This window comes from Macaca fascicularis, chromosome 5, assembly GCF_037993035.2.
Source record: "Macaca fascicularis isolate 582-1 chromosome 5, T2T-MFA8v1.1".
Taxonomy (NCBI): domain Eukaryota; kingdom Metazoa; phylum Chordata; class Mammalia; order Primates; family Cercopithecidae; genus Macaca; species Macaca fascicularis.
The window spans coordinates 93,962,314-93,982,236 of NC_088379.1; the positions used below are offsets into that span (position 1 = coordinate 93,962,314).

Sequence of the window (19,923 nt, forward strand, 5' to 3'; positions counted from 1 at the left end):
CCCAGCCACTTGGAGGCTGAGGCGGGAGGATCACTTGAGCCCAGGAGTTTAAGGCTGTTATTACTGGAAAGGGGTCCCAATCCAGACCCCAAACAAGGGTTCTTAGATCTCACACAAGAAATAATTCAGGGAGCATCTATAGAGTAAAGTGAAAGTAAATTTATTACGAAAGTAGAATAAAAAAATGGCTACTCCATAGGCAGAGCAGCCCCGCGGGCTGCTGGTTGCCCATTTTTATGGTTATTTCTTGATTATATGCTGAACAAGGGGTGGATTATTCATACCTCCCCTTTTCAGATCATATAGGGTAACTTCCTGACATTGCCATGGCATTTGTAAACTGTCATGGTGCTGGTGAAAGTATAGCAGTGAGGACGACCAGAGGTCACTCTCATTGCCATCTTGGTTTTGGTGGATTCTAGCCGGCTTCTGTACTGCAAGCTGTTTTATCATCAAGGTCTTTATGACCTGTATCTTGTGCTGACCTCTGATCTCATTCTGTCATCTAGAATGCCCAACTGTCTAGGAATGTAGCCCAGTAGGTCTCAGCCTTATTTTACCCAGCCCCTATTCAAGATGGAGTTGCTCTGGTTCAAATGCCTCTGACAGCTGCAGTAAGCTATCAGCATACCACTGCACTCCAGCCTGGGTGACAGAGCAAGACCCTATCTCAAAGAAAAATAAAAAGGTACAGAGGATATGTACAATGAAAGGTAAGCCACCCAGTTCCCCTCCCAGAAGTGGCTACAGGTTCTAGTTTCTTGTATAACCTTTGAAAGATATTGTATACATAGAAACATACAAATGTATTATTTCTGTTTTTAATGGTAGCAAACTATTAAAGTTCCTCTTCCACAACGTGCTTTTTCCCACTAAACAGGATATCATGGAGATTATTCCATTAGAGAATCTATAGAACTGCCTCATTCTATTTAATGGCTGAAGAATGTTCTATTGTGAAGCATTTCACTGTACATATATAAATTCACTCATGCAGGAATAATTCCAGAAAGCAAAATCACTGAGTCAAATTGTATGTATATTTTTATTTTGAGATATTTTGTCAAATGACCCTCCACAGAGTCAGGGTCATCATGTCACTCAACTTGAAGTGGTTGTCATTCACACTGATGTCTGTATAAATTGCACCTCTAGAGTTGGGAAACCTGTCAGCACTGACAAAGGATGTATCAATTTACATTTCATCAATGAATATGAGAATAAACCATGTTATCAAACTTTGATCTTTGCCATTCTGAGGAAAAAAAACCTTTTAATTTTAAGTTGAATTTTTCTTATTAAGAGTGAGGTTGTGCTGTTTTTTTGTATATCACAGATCACTTTGTATATCATATTCTGTGAACTCTTATTATAGGACAATCAGGTTTGATTTCCTGTTGCACAGTAATAGACCAATACACTGAAACAGTAGGAGTTGTTGCAGAGAAAGAGTTTAATTCTTGTAGGGCAACCAAATGAGGAGATAAGAGGAAACCTCAAATATGCCTTATCAAGAGGTTTGTGGACAGGGTTTTTAAGGGGTCTGGACACAGGTGATGGCCTAAAGTGTGGTGATCACTGATTGGCTGAGAAGTGGGAGGTGAAGTCAGGGATAGGGAGATGAAGAAACTGCATTCCAGCACTGAGTCGGTTCCTCGATGGGGGTCTTCAGACCAGTTGATGTCAGCCATTCTGCTGGAATTCAGGATCTGAAAAATGCCTTAAATAATTATTGGGTAAAAAGGTCCAGTGTCAGAGATTTTATCTGTAGGAACAATGGGAGAGCAGATGCTCAGTGTGCTGTGTGACTCTGGGTTAGTTATCAGCTCAGGGAAGTGGGTTGAAGTGCACCAGCACACTCCAGTCAATTGACCTTGTCAATAACCATAATTCTGCATAAAGCCTGGCTTATAATTCCCATTAACTCTGTGAGAGTGGTTTTGCTATTGTTCTTCCTTCTTTGCTCTTTTCTCATTGGTTGTTAGTATTTTTCTGTTTTATTTTAGGAGCTTTTAAATTATGAAGGCAATTAATCCTTTATCAATAATAAGAATTGCAAGTATTTAGGCTATTAAAAAATGTTTTTTATTTTGTGGTATTTTTGCTATGCAGAATTATTTTAAACAATTTTAATGTAGCCTACTATATTAATATTTTCTTCTATGGTTTCTGGATTTGGGGTCATACTTCAAAAATAATTTATAACTAAAATAATTCCCATCCTCCTACTATAATTTTTATTATTTCATTTTTATGTTTAAATATTTGATCCATATGAAGTTTATCTTGATTAAACATTATTTTTTCTAAATCAGTTTCCAGTTTTCCCCACCTATTTATTGAATCTTTTTCATTCCCACTAATATGCAATGCCACATTTATTATATATTAAAGTTTCGTGTGTATTTGAGTCTACTTATGGAATCTCTACGTGTTTGCTTTTCATATATCTGGGTAATACTGTTTTAATTACATTTGCTTGATAGTGTATTTTAACATCAAATGGATTTGTTTTCTGAGAGTTGTTCTGAGAATTTAAAGGTTCCACATTCCAAATCCATGTTGCAATCCAGTAATATTAAAATATAATTATTGGCTATTTTAAAAAGTACATGGCCATGTACCAGGTGTTCATAAAATCTAAAAACATAGATAATATTTTTCATTTTTTACCGATTAAAAATGTCCTTGATGCCATTGTGTTTGTGTATTCACCTATGTATGTTTTCAGACTTTACCGATACCCTATACAATTGTCAGTTTGAAAATCGTGAAGTCAATCAATTAAGTATAAATGTAAGCCATTAACCAGTTTCTTCAAATCTTGAATTTGAGCTTTTTTACATTCTAATGATACTTAATAAGGGAAAAAATTTCCGCATCTGGAGCAGTAACTGTTGTGCAGGATATACTTTAAAAAATATTTATAAATTATGCCATCAGAAATGTAAAATATTATTTTACATTATATTACAATATTAAAGAACCCACTAGAAACAGGGATTTGGGGGGTAGTAGGAAAAGCATATTTATAATGGCTAATTTTACACCCCCAGAGAAGTGTTGGGCATTTTTGCAAGAATCTTCTCTGAACCCACTGATCCAGATGCTTAAAGCAGCCATCATCTCTCAGCTGCTTCATTGGACTGAAACCGAACAGGATCACTGTAATGTTAAAGCTCTTCTAGGAATGTTGAAAGAACTGCATAAGGTAAGGGTTATTCTAAAGGAATGTATGTACTGTTTTATTTAATCAAAATCCCTTAAGTCTCAACCAACTGGACTTCTAATAGAAGTCAAATAAAAATTATGAGGAGTCAAATGTTTTTTAAAGGAATGTAGAAAAGGGAAATGTTTGACATAAAACAATTAGGGATTTAAAAGTTGAGAAACTTTAGGAGGACTTAAGATGTTTTGTAATGGACTTCTTTCATTAAGAAAAAATACACTGCACTTGTAATTCTAGCTACTCTGGAAGCTGAGGTGGGAGGATGGCTTCAGCCCAGGAATTTGAGGCTGCAATGAGCTATGATTGTGCCACTGTACCCCAGCCTGGGTGACAGAGCAAAACCACATTTCTTAAAACAAAAGTAAAGTACACTGAAGATACTGCTACATGTAACAACATACAACAACATGGATGAATCTCATCAACATAGTGACGAACAAAAAACACACCAAAAATTACACTGTCTTCTTTCATAAGAATTTTAAGAACAAGCACAGCTAATCTATAATGACAGAAAGCAGAATGGTGTTACCTCTTGGGAAGGGCAACTGGCTTGGAAGGAGCATAGGGGAGCATCCTGGGGCCTGCTAGAAATGTTCCATGTCTTCACCTGGACAGTACTTACCCAAGTGAGTATGTGTATAAAAGCTCACCAAGCTGCACATTTAAGCTTTATGCACTTAGTCAATGTATGTTGTAAGAAAAAAAAAAACAAAACCCAGAATCACATAGAAAAACCCTCCCTGAAACTAGGAGTGAGCCAAAAGACCAAAAAATAACTAGGACAAGCCCAGCTTGATGAGTAGGTGTATCTATTAGGACTTACACACAGGGTACTCCTAGACTCCTGGACGGCAACAGGACAGCTCTAGAGATCTGTGCTGCCTCCCATCTCTAAACTGCTTTCAAGTGAATTTTCTGGCTCAAAGAGCTACAGTGTTTGAGCCATGAGACTGTTTATCTTGGCAGGTTCTCAGATACTCTCCAGGATGTTTGGGTTCTCAGGGACACCTGCTCCTCAGCTGGGCACCATGGCCTTGGCTCATTGCCTGGCCCTCAGGGTTGAGGCACTGGATAAACACCCTTAAGTAACTTGGTGGGGGACTTATCACACTACACATGTGTGATTTTTTTTTTTTCTTTGAGACAGAGTCTAGCTCTGTTGCCCAGGCTGGAGTACAGTGGTATGATCTTGGCTCACTGCAACCTCTCCCTCCAGGGTTCAAGCAATTCACCTGCCTCAGCCTCCCGAATAGCTGGGATTACAGGCACCTGCCACAACACCCAGCTAATTTTTGTATTTTTAATAGAGACAGGGTTTCACCATGTTGGCCAGGCTTGTCTCGAACTCCTGACCTCAAGTGATCCACCTACATGAGCCACCATGCCCAGCCCAAATATATGATTTATAAATGAAACATATATGTTTTATTTGTAACTTAGTAAAAATTAAATAGAAAGGAAGAAAAGTCCACCGAGGACTACGGCCAGAACAAAGAAAGGGACCAGTGGATACTGTTATATCAACTCAGTCTGTCTATATCAGAATATTTGCTAAATCCCACTGTAGAAATATCAAATGAGGCCATTAGGATTTGGTGTCCACATTCTCTATGGCCATGTCAACATCAGGGTCACCAAGAATGCAAAGTCTGTTTTAGTAGAGTTACCTAGAGTTAGTGGTATCTAGAAGTCACTGGGCTTGGTTACATCATCCTCATTCTGCTTTGGGTGGTAGTCCCAATAAATAGAAATCGGACTCTTGACTAGATCTAAAGATGGACATAAGCGTGTTACAGATGAGTATCTGAATTCCCACAGTGATCAGTGATTCACAGAAGATCTCTTAAATTCCGGAGATGTAGATTAGAGTAATGAGCACTAATGTCTAAGGCAGCTAGGGCAGCACTTCTCAAACTTTAATATGCATGCAAGTTACCTGAGACCTTGTTAAAAAATTCAGATTCTGATCCAGTAGGCCTGGGGTGGTGCCTAAGATTCTGAGAGACTCTTAAGTGATGTCATTGCTGATACTGGAAGAATTTATGCTTTGATGTTCTTGTGCCTAGGAAGAAAAGCTATTAAACTAATTAATAATGAATTAGTAATTAAGACCATTACACTGTAATTTACTGTCTTAAGCTGCAATTAATAAACATAATATTTGGTCTCAGTTCTGGAATGGTCTCTAGTTTTGTGGACAATTGGAAGACAATATTCGTTTTACTAATGTTGTGATACAGAAAGCATAATATTAGGTCATGCTAACTTCAGATGTACATCCTAGGACCCAAACATTGTCATCAATCCTCTCTCTTCCCCTCTCCCTCTCCCTCTCCCTCTCCCTCTGCCTCTGCCTCTGCCTCTCCCTCACCCTCCCCTCTCCTCCCCTTTCCCCTCTCCGCTCTCCTCTCTCTCTCTCTCTCTCTCTCTGTCTCTCTTCTCTCTCTCTCTCTCTCTCTCGTCATTTTTCTTTTTTGGTTTCATTCACTCTTACTATATATAGGGTGTCAGACTAGGGCACTGTTTCTTACACTAACTTTTGTTTTCCTTCTAGGTTAAATTTACTTCTTAATAAAATACACCTCTTTCCCTGGTGCTTTTTAGTACTCCTTGTATTGAAAATCAAGTATTCATTTGGCTGTTAATCTATCCTTGTACCCGTACAACACCGTACAAGTTTCTGTATCTTTATAATAAATACTGATATGTGATAGAGTAAGTTTCAACTTTTATCTTCTCCTTCAGTATTATTGTTGAACTTAAATATTAACTTTATAATTACCTTTTTGTTCCAATTCCACAAATTCCATTTGATTGTGTCTTTGACCTGGTAGTGACTGGAGACAGAATGACAACTTTACATTATTGAGTCTTCTAAGTCTGATCATGACATAGCTCTCTATTTAGTTCTTCTTCAGTTTCTTACAAAAATATGTTATAGTGTTCTATGTAGAAGCCTTGCGGTCTTTTATTAGATATATCATGAGTACTTGATATTTTATGTGATTATGTATCTTTTTAAAACAGCTTTATTGAGATATAATTCTCCCATTTAAAATATACAATGTCATGCCTGTAATCCCAGCACTTTGGGAAGCTGGGGTGGAAAGATTGCTTGAGCTACGGAGTTCAAGACCAGCCTGGGCAACATAGTGAGACCTTGTCTCTATTTTTTAAAAAATAAAAATAAATAAATAAATAAAATGTGCAATGTAATACTTTTTAGTATATTCATGGAGTTGTATAACCTTTACCACAATCAACTTTACAACATTTTTATCACCCAAAATGAAGCCCTATACCATTAGCAGTCACTCCCCATTCCCCCTCAACTCCCATCCCCTTACTCTCACCCCAACCCTAGGCAATCACTAATCTACTTTCTGTCTCTACAGATTTGCCTATTCTGGACATTTTATGTAAATGGAATCACACATTATGTAGTCTTTTTCAACTAGCTTTTTTCACTTAGCATAATGTTTTCAAGGTTCATCTATGTTGGAGTATGTATGAGTACTTCATTCTTTTTTATTGATGAATAATATAATGCATTGCATGAAATACTACATTTTATATATCCCTTCCTCAATTGATGGGTATTTGGGTTATTTCCACTCTTTGGCTATTATGAATAATGTCACTATTTAAATGTCTGTACAAATTTTTATGTAGACATATGTTTTCATTTCCCGTATATACCCAAGAGTGGGATTGCTGGGTCATGTGGCAACTCTAGTTTAATCTTGTGAGGAACCAGCAGACTGTTTTCCAAAGCAGCTGCACCATTTTGTATTACCACCAGCAATGTATGACAGTTCTAGTTTCTCCACATTCTTTTTTTTTTTTTTTTTTTTGAGACAGATTCTTGCTCTGTTGCCAAGGCTGGAATGCAGTGGCACAATCTTGGCTCACTGCCACCTCCACCTCCCAGGTTCAAGCGATTCTCCTTCCTTAGCCTCCCAAGTAGCTGGCATTACAGGTGTACATGTACACCCCATGCCCCACTAATTTTTGTATTTTTGTAGAGACAGGGTTTTACCATGTTGGCCAGACTGGTCCCGAACTCCCGACCTCAAGTAATCCACCCACCTCAGTCTTTCAAAGTGCTAGGATTACAGGCATAAGCCACTGCACCCGACCACTTTTCCACATTCTTGTCAACACTTGTTATTATCTGTCATTTGGATTATAGTCAAGTGAGTGGGAAATGGTATCTCTTTGTGATTTTGACTTGTATCTCCTTGATGGCTAATGATGTTGAGCTTTTCATATGCTTATTGCCCATTTCTGTATCTTATTTTGAGAAATGTTTATTGAGGTCTTTTGTCCATTTTAAAATTAGATAATTAGTCTTTTTATTATTGAGTTATAAGAGTTCTTTACATATAGTTGTAAGTCCCTTATCAGATATACAATGTTAATATTTTCCCATGTGTTGTTTTTTCACTTTCACCATGGTGTCTTTATGCACAAATGTTTTTTATTTTGATGATAAATTCACTTACTTTTTCCTCTTAAAAGTTAAATTTTTAACTTTGTCATTGATGTATAGAAACGCAGTAATTTTTATACATTAAGCTTGTTTTTAACAATCTTGTTAAATTTACCTATTAAAACTAATCTCTTCCTTTGGATTTTCTCTGTATAGAATCATATAACTTGAAATAGTAACAGTTTTGTTCCTATTTATTTCTCTTTACTTATTTCATTGACTAGGACATCCAGTATAATGTTTTATAATCTTACTCTGATCTCAAAGGGAAAACCTTAACATTCAGTTTTATGTTTTGCTGTGGGATTTTTGTAGATACATTTTTAAAAGGTTAAGGAAGCTTCATTCTATTTCTAGTTCGCTGAGGGCTTTGTTTTTAGATCATGGATGGATATTGAATTTTATTAAATGTTTTTTCTGCATATGATGGCAAAATACACAGATGGGTTTTCAACTGTTTTAACCTTATTTACTTGAAGTAACACAGCTTGCTCATAATGTGTTATAGATTTCAAAGATTCCATTTGCTGACATTTTGCTTATCATATTTGCATCTATATTTATGAGTGAGACTGGTTTGTTATTTTACTTTCTCATAATGCCCCTGTGAAGTTTCTGGACCAGGTAATGCTAATCTTATGAAATTATTTGGGGAATATTCTTTTTCTATTTTATGCAAAAGATTCTGTAATCCTAGCATTTTCCTTAAATGATAAGTAGAACTAATCTACAAACCTTTTTGGGTCTGGAAATTTCTTTGTCGACAGTTTTTTAAATTATGGGTTTAATTTATTTAACAGCCACAGGATTATTGAGATTTTCTATTTTTTTCTTGTATTGCTGGGTATTTCCCAGGATTTGTCTCTTTATCTAAGTTTTCAAATGTCCTATTTTTATCTTTTTAATCTCATCACAATCTGTAGTTTTGCCCCATTTTTCATTCTTGATACTGGTGGGTTTTTTTTGTTTGTTTGTTTGTTTTTTTTTTGTTTGTTTGTTTGAAAAGTCTTACTGGGAAATTGTTTTTTCTTTTTTAAAGAAGCAGTCTTTTCATTTGTTGATCTTGCTCCTGTATATTTGTTTTTTATTTCCTTAATTTATGTTCTTAAATTTCTTTTTTTTTTTTTTTTTTTTTGAGACGGAGTCTCACGCTGTTGCCCAGGCTGGAGTGCAGTGGCGTGATCTCGGCTCACTGCAAGCTCCGCCTCCCGGGTTCACGCCATTCTCCTGCCTCAGCCTCCTGAGTAGCTAGGACTACAGGCGCCCGCCACCGCGCCCGGCTAATTTTTTGTATTTTTAGTAGAGACGGGGTTTCACTGTGGTCTCGATCTCCTGACCTTGTGATCCGCCCGCCTCGGCCTCCCAAAGTGCTGGGATTACAGGCTTGAGCCACCGCGCCCGGCCTGTTCTTAAATTTCTTATTTCCCACCTTCTATCATTTGTATTAATTTTGTGTGATGGAGGCATATTTAGATCATTGATGCTTCCTCTAGGAAGCCTTCTTGAACCTCTTAAGTCTTTCCCCAATCAGAAACTGTATCCTAAATGCCTGGTAACTTGTTGTTTTTACCTACTAGACCACAGGTTGTCAATCTACACCGAAGGGCAGTCTCCTGTTTTTGCAAATACAGTTTTATGGGAATAGATCCACATTCATTTAAGAAAGGACATTTTAATCTAAAGATTTGTCCCATGCTTGACAAAATAATGTGTGCCAAGTTAGTATTTATTAATTAATGAACGAAGTGCTGAATTTGTTAAAAGTACCTTGGATTTTTATGGTGCTTTTATTCTCAAAATCTAGAAACTGTTTCCAGTAAATCTATGCCCTAAAAATTAGTTTACTAATCCACACTGTCAGCATCTTATCTTTGACATTTCTTCATGAAAATTAAGGAAATTATAGCTCAGAAAATGGAAACTTTATAGAACTCTACTTCATTACTGAAAAATGTTTTCAGTTTAGAGAGCTCTCTTCTTATCTGTATGACAGCCATACATATATATCTATATATCATAGATTAAATCACTTATTGATAGAAAATGAAATTCACAGGTCATATTCTCTTTAAGGTAAACAAAGCTAACTGTCGACTACCAGAAAATACTTTCAACATAAATGAACTCTCTGACTTATTAAACTTTTATACAGATAGAAGAAGACAGCTCCTTCGGGATAACCACATGGTAAGAATAACATTTTTACTTCTGAAAATGTTCATATTTTAAAGGAGGACACATTACTGTAGTATCTGTTAAGGTACTCCTTTGATAAATCAAGATTTGAAATTTTAAAAATTACAATGATAAATTTGCTAAATTTGATGATCACTGAAAACCTAAATATATTTTAATCATAAAACAGATGCACTTTTTGAAATTTTGTTTCTAAGTAATTTGGATTCTTACAAACAGATTTCTGAGGCCAGGTGCAGTGGCTCACACCTGTAATCCCAGCACTTTGGGAGGCCAAGGTGAGCAGATTGCTTGAGCCCAGGAGTTTGAGACCAGCGTGGGCAACATGGTGAAACGCTGTCTCTATCGAAAAAATACAAATACGTGGTAGCACGTATCTGTACTCCCAGCTACTCAAGAGGCTGAGGTGGGAGGATCACTTGAGCCCAGAGAAAGAGGTTTTAGTGAGCCAAATTTATGCCCCTGCAGTCCAGCCTGGGTGACAGAGGAAGACTCTGTCTCAAAAAAAACAAAGAACCACAAAAACCAGATTCCAAAAAAAAGGCAATAAGGTAAAGGAAGTAAGTTTTTTTTAATTGTTTTTAATTATCAAAACTATTATCTCTCTTTATTTTTTAGATACCTGCAGAAACCCCCAGTCCTGTTATTTTCAGTGATTTTCCATTTATCTTTAATTCGCTATCCAAAATAAAATTATTGCAAGCTGATTCATGTATAAAGATGTGGGTATGTATGTCTTCTTTTTTAGTGTGAAAAATTTCAAACATATATAAAAAAGAATATATTTCAAATATATCTTGGTGATGGGTATAATGAATCCCATCACCAAGATTCAGCAATTGTCAACATTTTGCCACACTTTTATCTATCACTTTTTTTTCTTTTGTTGTTGTTACTGTTTTTGCTGAAGTATTTTGCAGCAAATTTCAGTTCCAATGTCTTTTCAGCTGCCCATAATTCAATGCATTATTTCTGGTTGTCTTACTCGTGTTCACTGTGAGATTCATGAGTGGTTCAAGTGGCAACCACTTGATTCTTTCATTGTTTCCCATTAACCTTTGATTTAATAATTTCATCAATTATTTTCATTAAGGTTTGTGGTATGGCAATACTTCTAATCTTATTCGTTCCAAAGTCATTTCCTGGAATTAGGTAAAAAAGAGCTTTTCCTTATCAGTCAGGGTACTTGGTTACTCTAAAATGGTTAAAGACCATTCACATAGGAAGGTAGAATAATTAATTCCTATCCCTTTATTATCAAATGTTACCAAATTACCCTCTATAGAGATTGCAAATGCCTCTTCCACATGCTGTTCTCAGCAATGCAGAGTATTATCAAGCTTTGTGATCTTTTCCATTTTGATGAGTTAATCATGATATTTCAGTTTGATTTTAATTTAATTTCTCATTGTTATTTAATGTTCTAGTCCTCACTTTCTTTATATAATATCTATTGTTTTCCTGCCGTGAACAACACTGACACTATCCAGTAAACTGTTCTTTTCTTCTCTCTTTCCTCTCCTCCTCTATCCAATTTTAATACTGTGTTCTTAAGTGCTAATCTTTGGATTAAAAATATCTCCTTAAGCTTCTTGAAGCTTGATTTATAAGCTCCAACTGATATTCTTTTATTCTTAAATAATGTCTATGAGTCAATCAATAAGTTTATATTGTTTTCTACTTACTTTCACCCTTCTGCTTCTTTTCAGGTAGTTGTGTTAGTCCCACATAAGATTTACATATTATTTGGTTTCTTTTATCACCATCAGCCTTAGTTCTCAGTTAAGTATATATAATATCATCCCCTTATTATGCTAAATTGTCCAAACTTTTTTTTTATTGCTGAGGCTTGTTTTCTAGGTCATTCCTCGTGAAAAGTTTATATCTATTCATCTATGATATTTATATTTTAAAGACTCATAGGAATCAGAACTTATACCCATTATTGACTTTTATTACTAATTCAAAGGATGCATCTGGGTGAAACATAAGAAGTCTGGGATAGAACATGCACAAGAGAAGCCATTTCAGTTATTCAGTCCCTTCTTATACCCCACTAATTACATGGCTTACATGATATTTTCCAATGTGCCATGTCCCATAAATCCATAAATTCCAGGTATATTAATAATAAGCAACCTAGACAGAAAAGGTATATCCTGCTAGTAGCATTCCACAGGTAAGGGCTGTCCCTCTAGTTACTATTATTATTATTATTATTTTGAGACAGAGTTTTGCTCTTGTTGCCCAGGCTGGAGTACAATGGTGCAATCTTGGCTTACCACAACCTCTGCCTCCCAGGTTCAAGCAATTCTCCTACCTCAGCCTCCCGAGTAGGTGGGATTATAGGCATGCGCCACCATGCCTGGCTGATTTTGTATTTTTAGTAGAGATGGGGTTTCTCCATGTTGGTCAGGTTGGTCTCGAACTCCCAACCTCAAGTGATCTGCCTGCCTTGGTCTCCCAAAGTGCTGGGATTACAGGCGTGAGTCACTGCACCTGGCTTATTATTATCATCATCTTGAGATGGAGTCTAGCTCTGTTGCCCAGGCTGGAGTGCAGTGGTACAATCTCTGCTCACTGTAACCTTCACCTCCCAGGTTCAAGTGATTCTGCTGCCTCAGTCTTCCAAGTAGCTGGGATTACAGGCACCTGCCACCACACCCAGATAATTTTTGTATTTTTAGTAGAGATGGAGTTTCACCATGTTGGTCAGGCTGGTCTCGAGCTCCTGACCTCAGGTGATCTGCCCACCTCAGTCTCCCAAAGTGCTGGGATCACAGGCGTGAGCCACCACACCCGGCCTAGTTACTATTATTAGTGTCTATTACCAGCATGTTTACAAATAGATTTGACCAGATCATCTCTTCTTTTATTTCTGAACCGTCTTTTATTTTCCTAACATCCCTGGTAAAGGGAGAAAATAGACTGTCTTTCCTTTCCAAACCTAACTTTCCCATCAGTTTCCCTTAAACAAGACCATCCCTTTATGGTATTTTCTCCTATAGCCATGTTTCTCTCTTGGTCATTTGTCTATTCTGCTAGTGAGTAGTCGAGGGTTGAGTGGACAATGGACTCGGGCAGATTGCACATTATGAAAGACTAGGAAAGTCTGAGGACAAGAAAACTCTTACTTTTAGTTGTTATGAGTGAAGCTGGAAAGCGGACTTTATAATCTGCTCTCCAAAGGAGAGATAATGGATATAGTCAAAACTGCAAGCTCCAAACTGGATCACCAATTCAAATGTGTACATGTGAAAAGGTAAAACCAATATATAAAGAACCGGAGTAGAGAAGCTGGAAATTAAGCTAAGAGGCAGGTTTCCCATCCAGCTCTTGGTTATGTAAAAGAAGGTACAGACACCTCTCCCTGCTGTAGTCAGTGGAGGACACTGCTGGCCACAGACCCATGGAACTCAGACCCATGGAACATGTTGCTTAGTAGTCAGTATTGCTGGATGTCCCAGACCTGCAGACTCCTGCAGGGTCACAGGAGGTGATGACCCAACCAGAAAGAAACAGAGATGAAACCTGTTCCTTTTCCCTACAAATCTGGTGCTTAAAAAAAAATCTTAAAGAAAAACTAGAAGAATCTAGTAATAACAGACAAATTTCTTAGTATATAATGGTGGCAGATACTCAGGGCAGGGATTTCCCAACCCCAGGGCCATGTGCATACTTCTCTGAGGTGCTTGTAGAGAGTGAATGTGGGCAAACACACCCAGCCTAGGAACCTGGGGTAGGATAGCTGTTATCCACTGGTCTTGCTGTCACAATTTCAGGACAGGCCCTATAAGGGCTACATTGGTTTGAGTTCTAAATCCTCATTTATTGTCTTTGTGATGTAACTGAAGCCCTTGAGGAGCGTTGAAGGTCAAAGCAAGGATAGCAAGTCCAACACTAGATTTCTAATCTAGAGAAGTTCCAGAGATTAAAGTAGTGAGAGAATGTTGAGAATTCAGAAAAGCTAAAGAGAAGTACTTCAGAAAACCTAAAGAGAAGTACTTAGGGTGATCATAAAAGCTAAAAACAAGTACTATTCAGGGTGACCAGGAGTAATGTTAGATACAAAATGAGGGCACTTGTGGTATATTCTTAGAGAGTTCCCATGGATGGATCATAGTTACTGGAAAGAAGAGTGGATCTTCTCTGAGGAAGTCTGTCTTCTATCTTTTTCCTACAGCTCACATTATCCCTGAGCTCTTATACTGCCTTTATATTACTGAGGATTACAACGCTAATGCTCTGTGTCTTAAGACTGATGGTGGATGAATGTCTCAGCATGTTGAATACGAGTATGGCCTTTAAGGATGATGTTTACTATAATAAATAATCTGAGATAGCTTTTAATAACTTAGGTGTTCATCCATGCTGACTAATCTCCTGTACACAATTCCTAGGTAACCATAGTTTCTCTGGTCCTACAATCACTTCATCTTCCATAAGGCAGATATGTTGTCCATTTTCTTAAATAATTACAATGTGAGTGTTTACAGCAATGGCAGGATTAAGTATATACTACACAAAATGTTTACTGGAAGTATTAAACAATCCCTGGGATTCCTGAGGCAAAAGGAGAAGCCAACTAAAAAATTTATTTTTCCAGATGTCAGAAGAGAAAGCATACATGCTTAGGCATGAAACAATTCTGCAAAAAAAGGATGAATTTCCTCCATCACCCAGATTTATACTTAGAGTCAGACGAAGTCGCCTGGTTAAAGATGCTCTGCGTCAATTAAGTCAAGCTGAAGCCACTGACTTCTGCAAAGTATTAGTGGTACAGTAACAAGTCTCACTGAACATTTTTACTTCTGTGGGAGGGATGCATTCATATTATGTAATAAATGCTCTCTTAAAAGAGCCTGCATTTGCAGCTATGGTTATCAATCTTTTGGTTTCCAGAATTCCCCTCTTACCCTTCAGAGAATAGCAATGGGATGCTTAATTGCACACTGGGCTATGAGTTAACTGTTACTGACGACTACAAAAATGCTGCATAATGAAACATCCCAAAACTTAATGGCTCAAAATGACAATAATTTATTTCACAGATCTGCAGTTCAGTGGAGGACCTGCTGGGCTAGGCCAAATTCATCTGGGTGGCTTTGCAAATTTTGTCTGAGATTGTGTACATGTCTGGGAGTTGGCTAGGGATTGGCTGACCTAGGCCTGGCTGGAGCAATTTAGCTCTGCTTCCTATGTCTTTCATTCTCCTCCTGGGGCGAGCAAGCATGTTCTTCCCACAGTAGTGCCAGAGGTGCAAGATAGCAAGACCAAACATTGCTTTAGTCAAAGCAGTCATAAAGCTGAACCTAAGTCAAAGGCTAGGGAAATATACACAGCCTCTTTAGTGGGAGGAACTGCAAAGTCATATGCAAAAGACATGGATCACGGAGGGGTGAAGAATTGGGGCTCTAATGCAATCAAACTGCTAGAGGAAGGGATACTTTTCCTACATGTTGGCTCTAGTTTCATCAGTTAAGACCTTCCACTATATGAGTTTCAATTCTAGCCATCCTTCCTTTTATCCTTTGTGGGTGCTTATAGGGTTTTTACTGTGTGGTACCTCAGCTTATTTGCCCTCTTGAGGCTACAGAATAATGACTAACTCTGTAGGTAAGAGCTGCAGTCTGTCCAGAAGGGAGTGGATTTTCTTGATGTCAGCCGTGAGAGGAAGAGTTGGGCTGTTAGAGAAAAAATTGGAACCTGGGAAGTGGGACTCAGATAAAAAGGGATTTTCCCAGCATGTGACTCCAATGGAAAACAAAAACTACTTTATAAACCAGGCTTTCTAGTTATATGTCTCCCTTCATACCTATTTTTCTTTAAATCTTAACTGTAAGGAAATCAGTAGAAAAGTATTCCCCTTATGGGAGATGACCAAGGGGTAAAAAAAAGTAAACTTCAAGCCAGATCAATTAAAAATACAGACTCTGAACAAGGGCAAGGTTGTCAGGGCCCATCATGAGTGAGTCCTAACTGTGGCATGGACAGGCTAGTATAAATGAGCAGAAATAGGAAAATCAGAAGTAGGCTTAATTTGTTGTTGGGATATTCAGAAGGGAAAGTGGGGCAGGCCCTTAAACATGATGGTGTGTTGACTGAAGCAGCAGTAGACAGGATTTCCCAGGCAAAGAGAGTAGAGAACCAAAATCCAAGAAACAAAAATGAGTGGTGCTTATCATTAAAAGATAAAAGTAAATTACCGAAGAAAGGATGTAGAAAAGTAGTTAGAGACGTGGGGGAAAACCAAGATAGTACATAGCCATAAAGTCCAAAGGTAGAGAAAGCTTTTAAAAACAGGGACTGGGACCAGGTGTGGTGGCTCACACCTGTAATCCCAGCATTTTGGAGGGGCTGAGGTGGGTGGATTACCACCTGAGATCAGGAGTTCGAAACCAGCCTGCCCAACATGGCAAAACCCCGTCTCTACTAAAAATACAAAAACTAGCTGGGTGCAGTGGTGAGTGCCTGTAATAATCTCAGCTACTCGGGAGGCTGAGGCAGGAGAATGGCTTGAACCTGGGAGGCGGAGGTTGCAGTGAGCCGAGATCGTGCCATTGCACTCCAGCCTGGGCAGCAGAGTGAGACTCCATCTCAAAAAATAAATAAATAAATAATAAATAAAAAGAGGGACTGGTTAATGCTGATTTCTCATTTGAGAGCTATGGGCAATCTGCTCTGCTGGTTTCTGAAAGGTCTCATGCCCAGGCATACTGGGATGGCTGTTTTGCAGAAGCCCAAATAAGAGTATAGACAGGAAAAAACAAATACCTGTTGACTGGAGCCAAGGCTGTGAAGTCTGAATGATGAGATGGACAACAAGATAGAATAATCAGGGAATTTAGGGGCGCAAGGGTTTGAAGCACATCAAAATTTGGTTTGAGATACTGGTCAATGCAACTGGTAAATGCTAACTCTCACTAGAGTCCCCCTTCACTTGGTCCATGTGGCAGTGTAAAGGATGCATACAACAATCTGAGAATAAATACATTCATGGCCTCCACTGCTCAGCAGCAAACTGAGGGAAGACAGATTGCAAGGAGGTAAGGGCTATGTGATTCTAGTAATTCTAGAGCCTGCGGAAATGGAGGTTTAAAACTTCCATAAAGTTCAAAACACTGTATTTTAAGTCAGGATCTGGGACTATGTTCTATTCCTTTAGGTTGAATTTATTGAAGAAATTCGTCCTGAGTCTGGAGGGGTTAGTTCAGAGTTCTTCCACTGTATGTTTGAAGAGATGACCAAGCCAGAATATGGAATGTTCATGTATCCTGAAATGGGTTCCTGCATGTGGTTTCCTGCCAAGGTAAGTCTTTTCTTTCTTTTCTTATGTTTTGTTTTCCCCAGAACAGAAAAGGCACCCCATATACTGCAACATTAAAACCATAGATAGTGGTGTAAAATTAGGTCATATAGAGCTTTGCTACTCTTATTTTGATAGTACTCGTATGGGTCACAGAGCAGCAGCTCTGGCATCACTTGGGAAGCTGTTAGAAAAGCGGAATCTGAGGCCCTACTCTACACCTACTGGATCAGAGCATGTAAAATTTTATAAGATCCTTGGGTGGGCCGGGTGCGGTGGCTCAAGCCTGTAATCCCAGCACTTTGGGAGGCCGAGACGGGCGGATCATGAGGTCAGGAGATCGAGACCATCCTGGCTAACATGGTGAAACCCCGTCTCTACTAAAAAAAAAAATACAAAAAACTAGCCGGGCGAGGTGGCGGGCGCCTATAGTCCCAGCTACTCGGGAGACTGAGGCAGGAGAATGGCGGAAACCCGGGAGGCGGAGCTTGCAGTGAGCTGAGATCCGGCCACTGCACTCCAGCCTGGGCGACAGAGTGAGACTCCGTCTCAAAAAAAAAAAAAAAAAAAAAAAAGATCCTTGGGTGAAGCACATGCACATCACATTTTTAATGGTTTTAATAAATTATACTTGAGATATAATAAACTGCACATATTTAAGGTGTCTAGCTTGGCTCAGCCTGGTGGTTCACACCTGTAATTCCAGGATTTTGAGATGCTGAGGTGGAAGGATTGCTTGAGTAGCTGGGACTACAGGCGTATGTCACACCAGGCTAATTTTTGTATTTTTAGTAGAGACAGGGTTTTGCCATGTTGGCCAGGCTGGTCTCAAACTCCTGACCTCAAGTGATCCACCTGCCTTGGCTTCCCAAAGTGTTGGGATTACAGGCGTGAGCCACCATGCCCAGCTGAATCACCTTTTAAGAATGAAAAATTATCTCTAGGATTCTATCAGTCATTTCTGTCCTAATTTAAAATACTTGAGATTACTGCTTCTCAAAATTTAGGAAACAACCTACATATCCATCAGTATGACAGCAGGTAAACAAATTGTAGTACAGGCTGAGCATCCTGTAATCTGAAAATCCACAGTCTGAAATGCTCTAAAATCAAAAACTTTTTGAGTGCCAACATAATGCCACAAGTGGGAAATTCCACTCATAAGTATTTAATGCAAACTTTGTTTCATGCACAAAATTTTTTTTTTTTTTTTTTTTTTTTGAGACGGAGTCTTGCTCTGTCGCCCAGGCTGGAGCGCAGTGACCAGATCTCAGCTCACTGCAAGCTCCGCCTCCCAGGTTCCCGCCATTCTCCTGCCTCAGCCTCCCGAGTAGCTGGGACTACAGGCGCCCGCCACCTCGCCCGGCTAGTTTTTTGTATTTTTTAGTAGAGATGGGGTTTCACCGTGTTAGCCAGGATGGTCTCGATCTCCTGACCTCGTGATCCACCCGTCTCGGCCTCCCAAAGTGCTGGGATTACAGGCTTGAGCCACTGCGCCCGGCCTCATGCACAAAATTATTTAAAATATTGTTTGAAATTAACTTCAGGCTATGTGTATAAGGTGTATATGAACTATTAATATAAATGAATTTTGTGTTTAGACTTGGGTCCTATCCCCAATATATCTCATTGTGTTTATGCAAATGTTCCAAATCTGAAAAACTCTGAGATCTGAAACACTGCTGGTCCCAAGCATTTTGCGTAACAGATACTGAGCAGAATCTCGGTATCCCTTTTTCGAGACTCCAGCTCAAAAAAAAAAAAAAAAAGGAAAAACAAAAACAGGTGATTCATGGCCAGGTGCGGTGGCTCACGCCTGTAATACCAGCACTTTGGGAGGCCAAGGTGGGAGGATTACTTGAGGTCAGGAATTTGAGACCAGCCTGGCCAACCTGGCAAAACACTATCTCTACTAAAAATACAAAAATTAGCCAGGTGTGGTGGTGCACGCCTGTAATCCGAGCCACTTGGGAGGCTGAGGCAGGAGAATCGCTTGAACCTGAGAGGCAGAGGTTGCAGTGAGCTGAGATTGCACCACAGCACTCCAGTCTGGGTGACAGAGTGATACTCTGTTTCAAAATAAAAGGGGCGTAAAAAGGAAAAAAGAAAAATAATGATTCATGTCTGTGATTATTATATTTTGTAAAGGCCCTTAAAGTATAAACATTTCTTTCTTAAAGTAACAAAAAAATCGAGGCAGGCGGATCACCAGGTCAGGAAATCGAAACCATCCTGGATAACACAGTGAAACCTTATCTCTACTAAAAATACAAAAAATTAGCCAGGTGCAGTGGCATGAACCTGTAGTCCCAGCTGCTGGGGAGGCTGAGGCAGGAGAATCGCTTGAACCTGGGAGGCAGAGGTTGCAGTGAGCCAAGATCACGCCACTGCCCTCCAGCCTGGGTGACAGAGTGACTCCATCTCAAAAAAAAAAAAAGTAACAAAAAAAATTGTCTTCATTTCTGTATTAGTAACACAGATCATTTAATCTGTGTATGAAATTGTAATTTCATACACTATTTTAAATAATTTTGTGCATGAAACAAAGTTCGTATTAAATACTTATGAGTGGAATTTCCCACTTGTGGCATCATGTTGGCACTCAAAGTTTCTGATTTTAGAGCATTTCAGATTTTGGATTTTCAGATTACAGTTCTAAAAAGAATCACATGTTGAGCTTCTATTGTGTTATGGTCT

At 38.6% G+C, this 19,923-nt stretch overlaps 1 protein-coding gene and 1 long non-coding RNA gene across 7 annotated transcripts in view; one reads left to right on the top strand and one right to left on the bottom strand.

Annotated features, from left to right (window-relative positions):
• The window catches only part of HERC6 (HECT and RLD domain containing E3 ubiquitin protein ligase family member 6), a 65,595-nt gene that overhangs the window by 35,909 nt on the left and 9,763 nt on the right, over nt 1-19,923 (top strand). For 3 of the 4 annotated variants that reach the window (XM_045393358.3, XM_065545238.2, XM_074040123.1), the window contains 5 exons: nt 3,057-3,211; nt 9,798-9,911; nt 10,539-10,646; nt 14,527-14,697; nt 17,086-17,229. In XM_045393358.3, coding sequence (XP_045249293.2) covers nt 3,057-3,211; nt 9,798-9,911; nt 10,539-10,646; nt 14,527-14,697; nt 17,086-17,229 — 692 coding nt within the window. The remainder of the gene's footprint in view (nt 1-3,056; nt 3,212-9,797; nt 9,912-10,538; nt 10,647-14,526; nt 14,698-17,085; nt 17,230-19,923) is intronic. The other variant, XR_012434953.1, reaches the window with a different exon arrangement.
• The window catches only part of LOC123573691 (uncharacterized), a 40,629-nt gene continuing 21,737 nt past the window's right edge, over nt 1,032-19,923 (bottom strand). The window contains exons 3-5 of one of the 3 annotated variants that reach the window (XR_012434954.1): nt 6,015-6,069; nt 5,169-5,294; nt 1,032-1,709 (exon numbers count right to left, since the gene is read on the bottom strand). This is a non-coding gene — a long non-coding RNA (uncharacterized lncRNA). Of the gene's footprint in view, nt 1,710-5,168; nt 5,308-6,014; nt 6,070-19,923 lie in introns of those variants that run through there. The other 2 variants (XR_012434955.1, XR_012434956.1) reach the window with 2 other exon arrangements.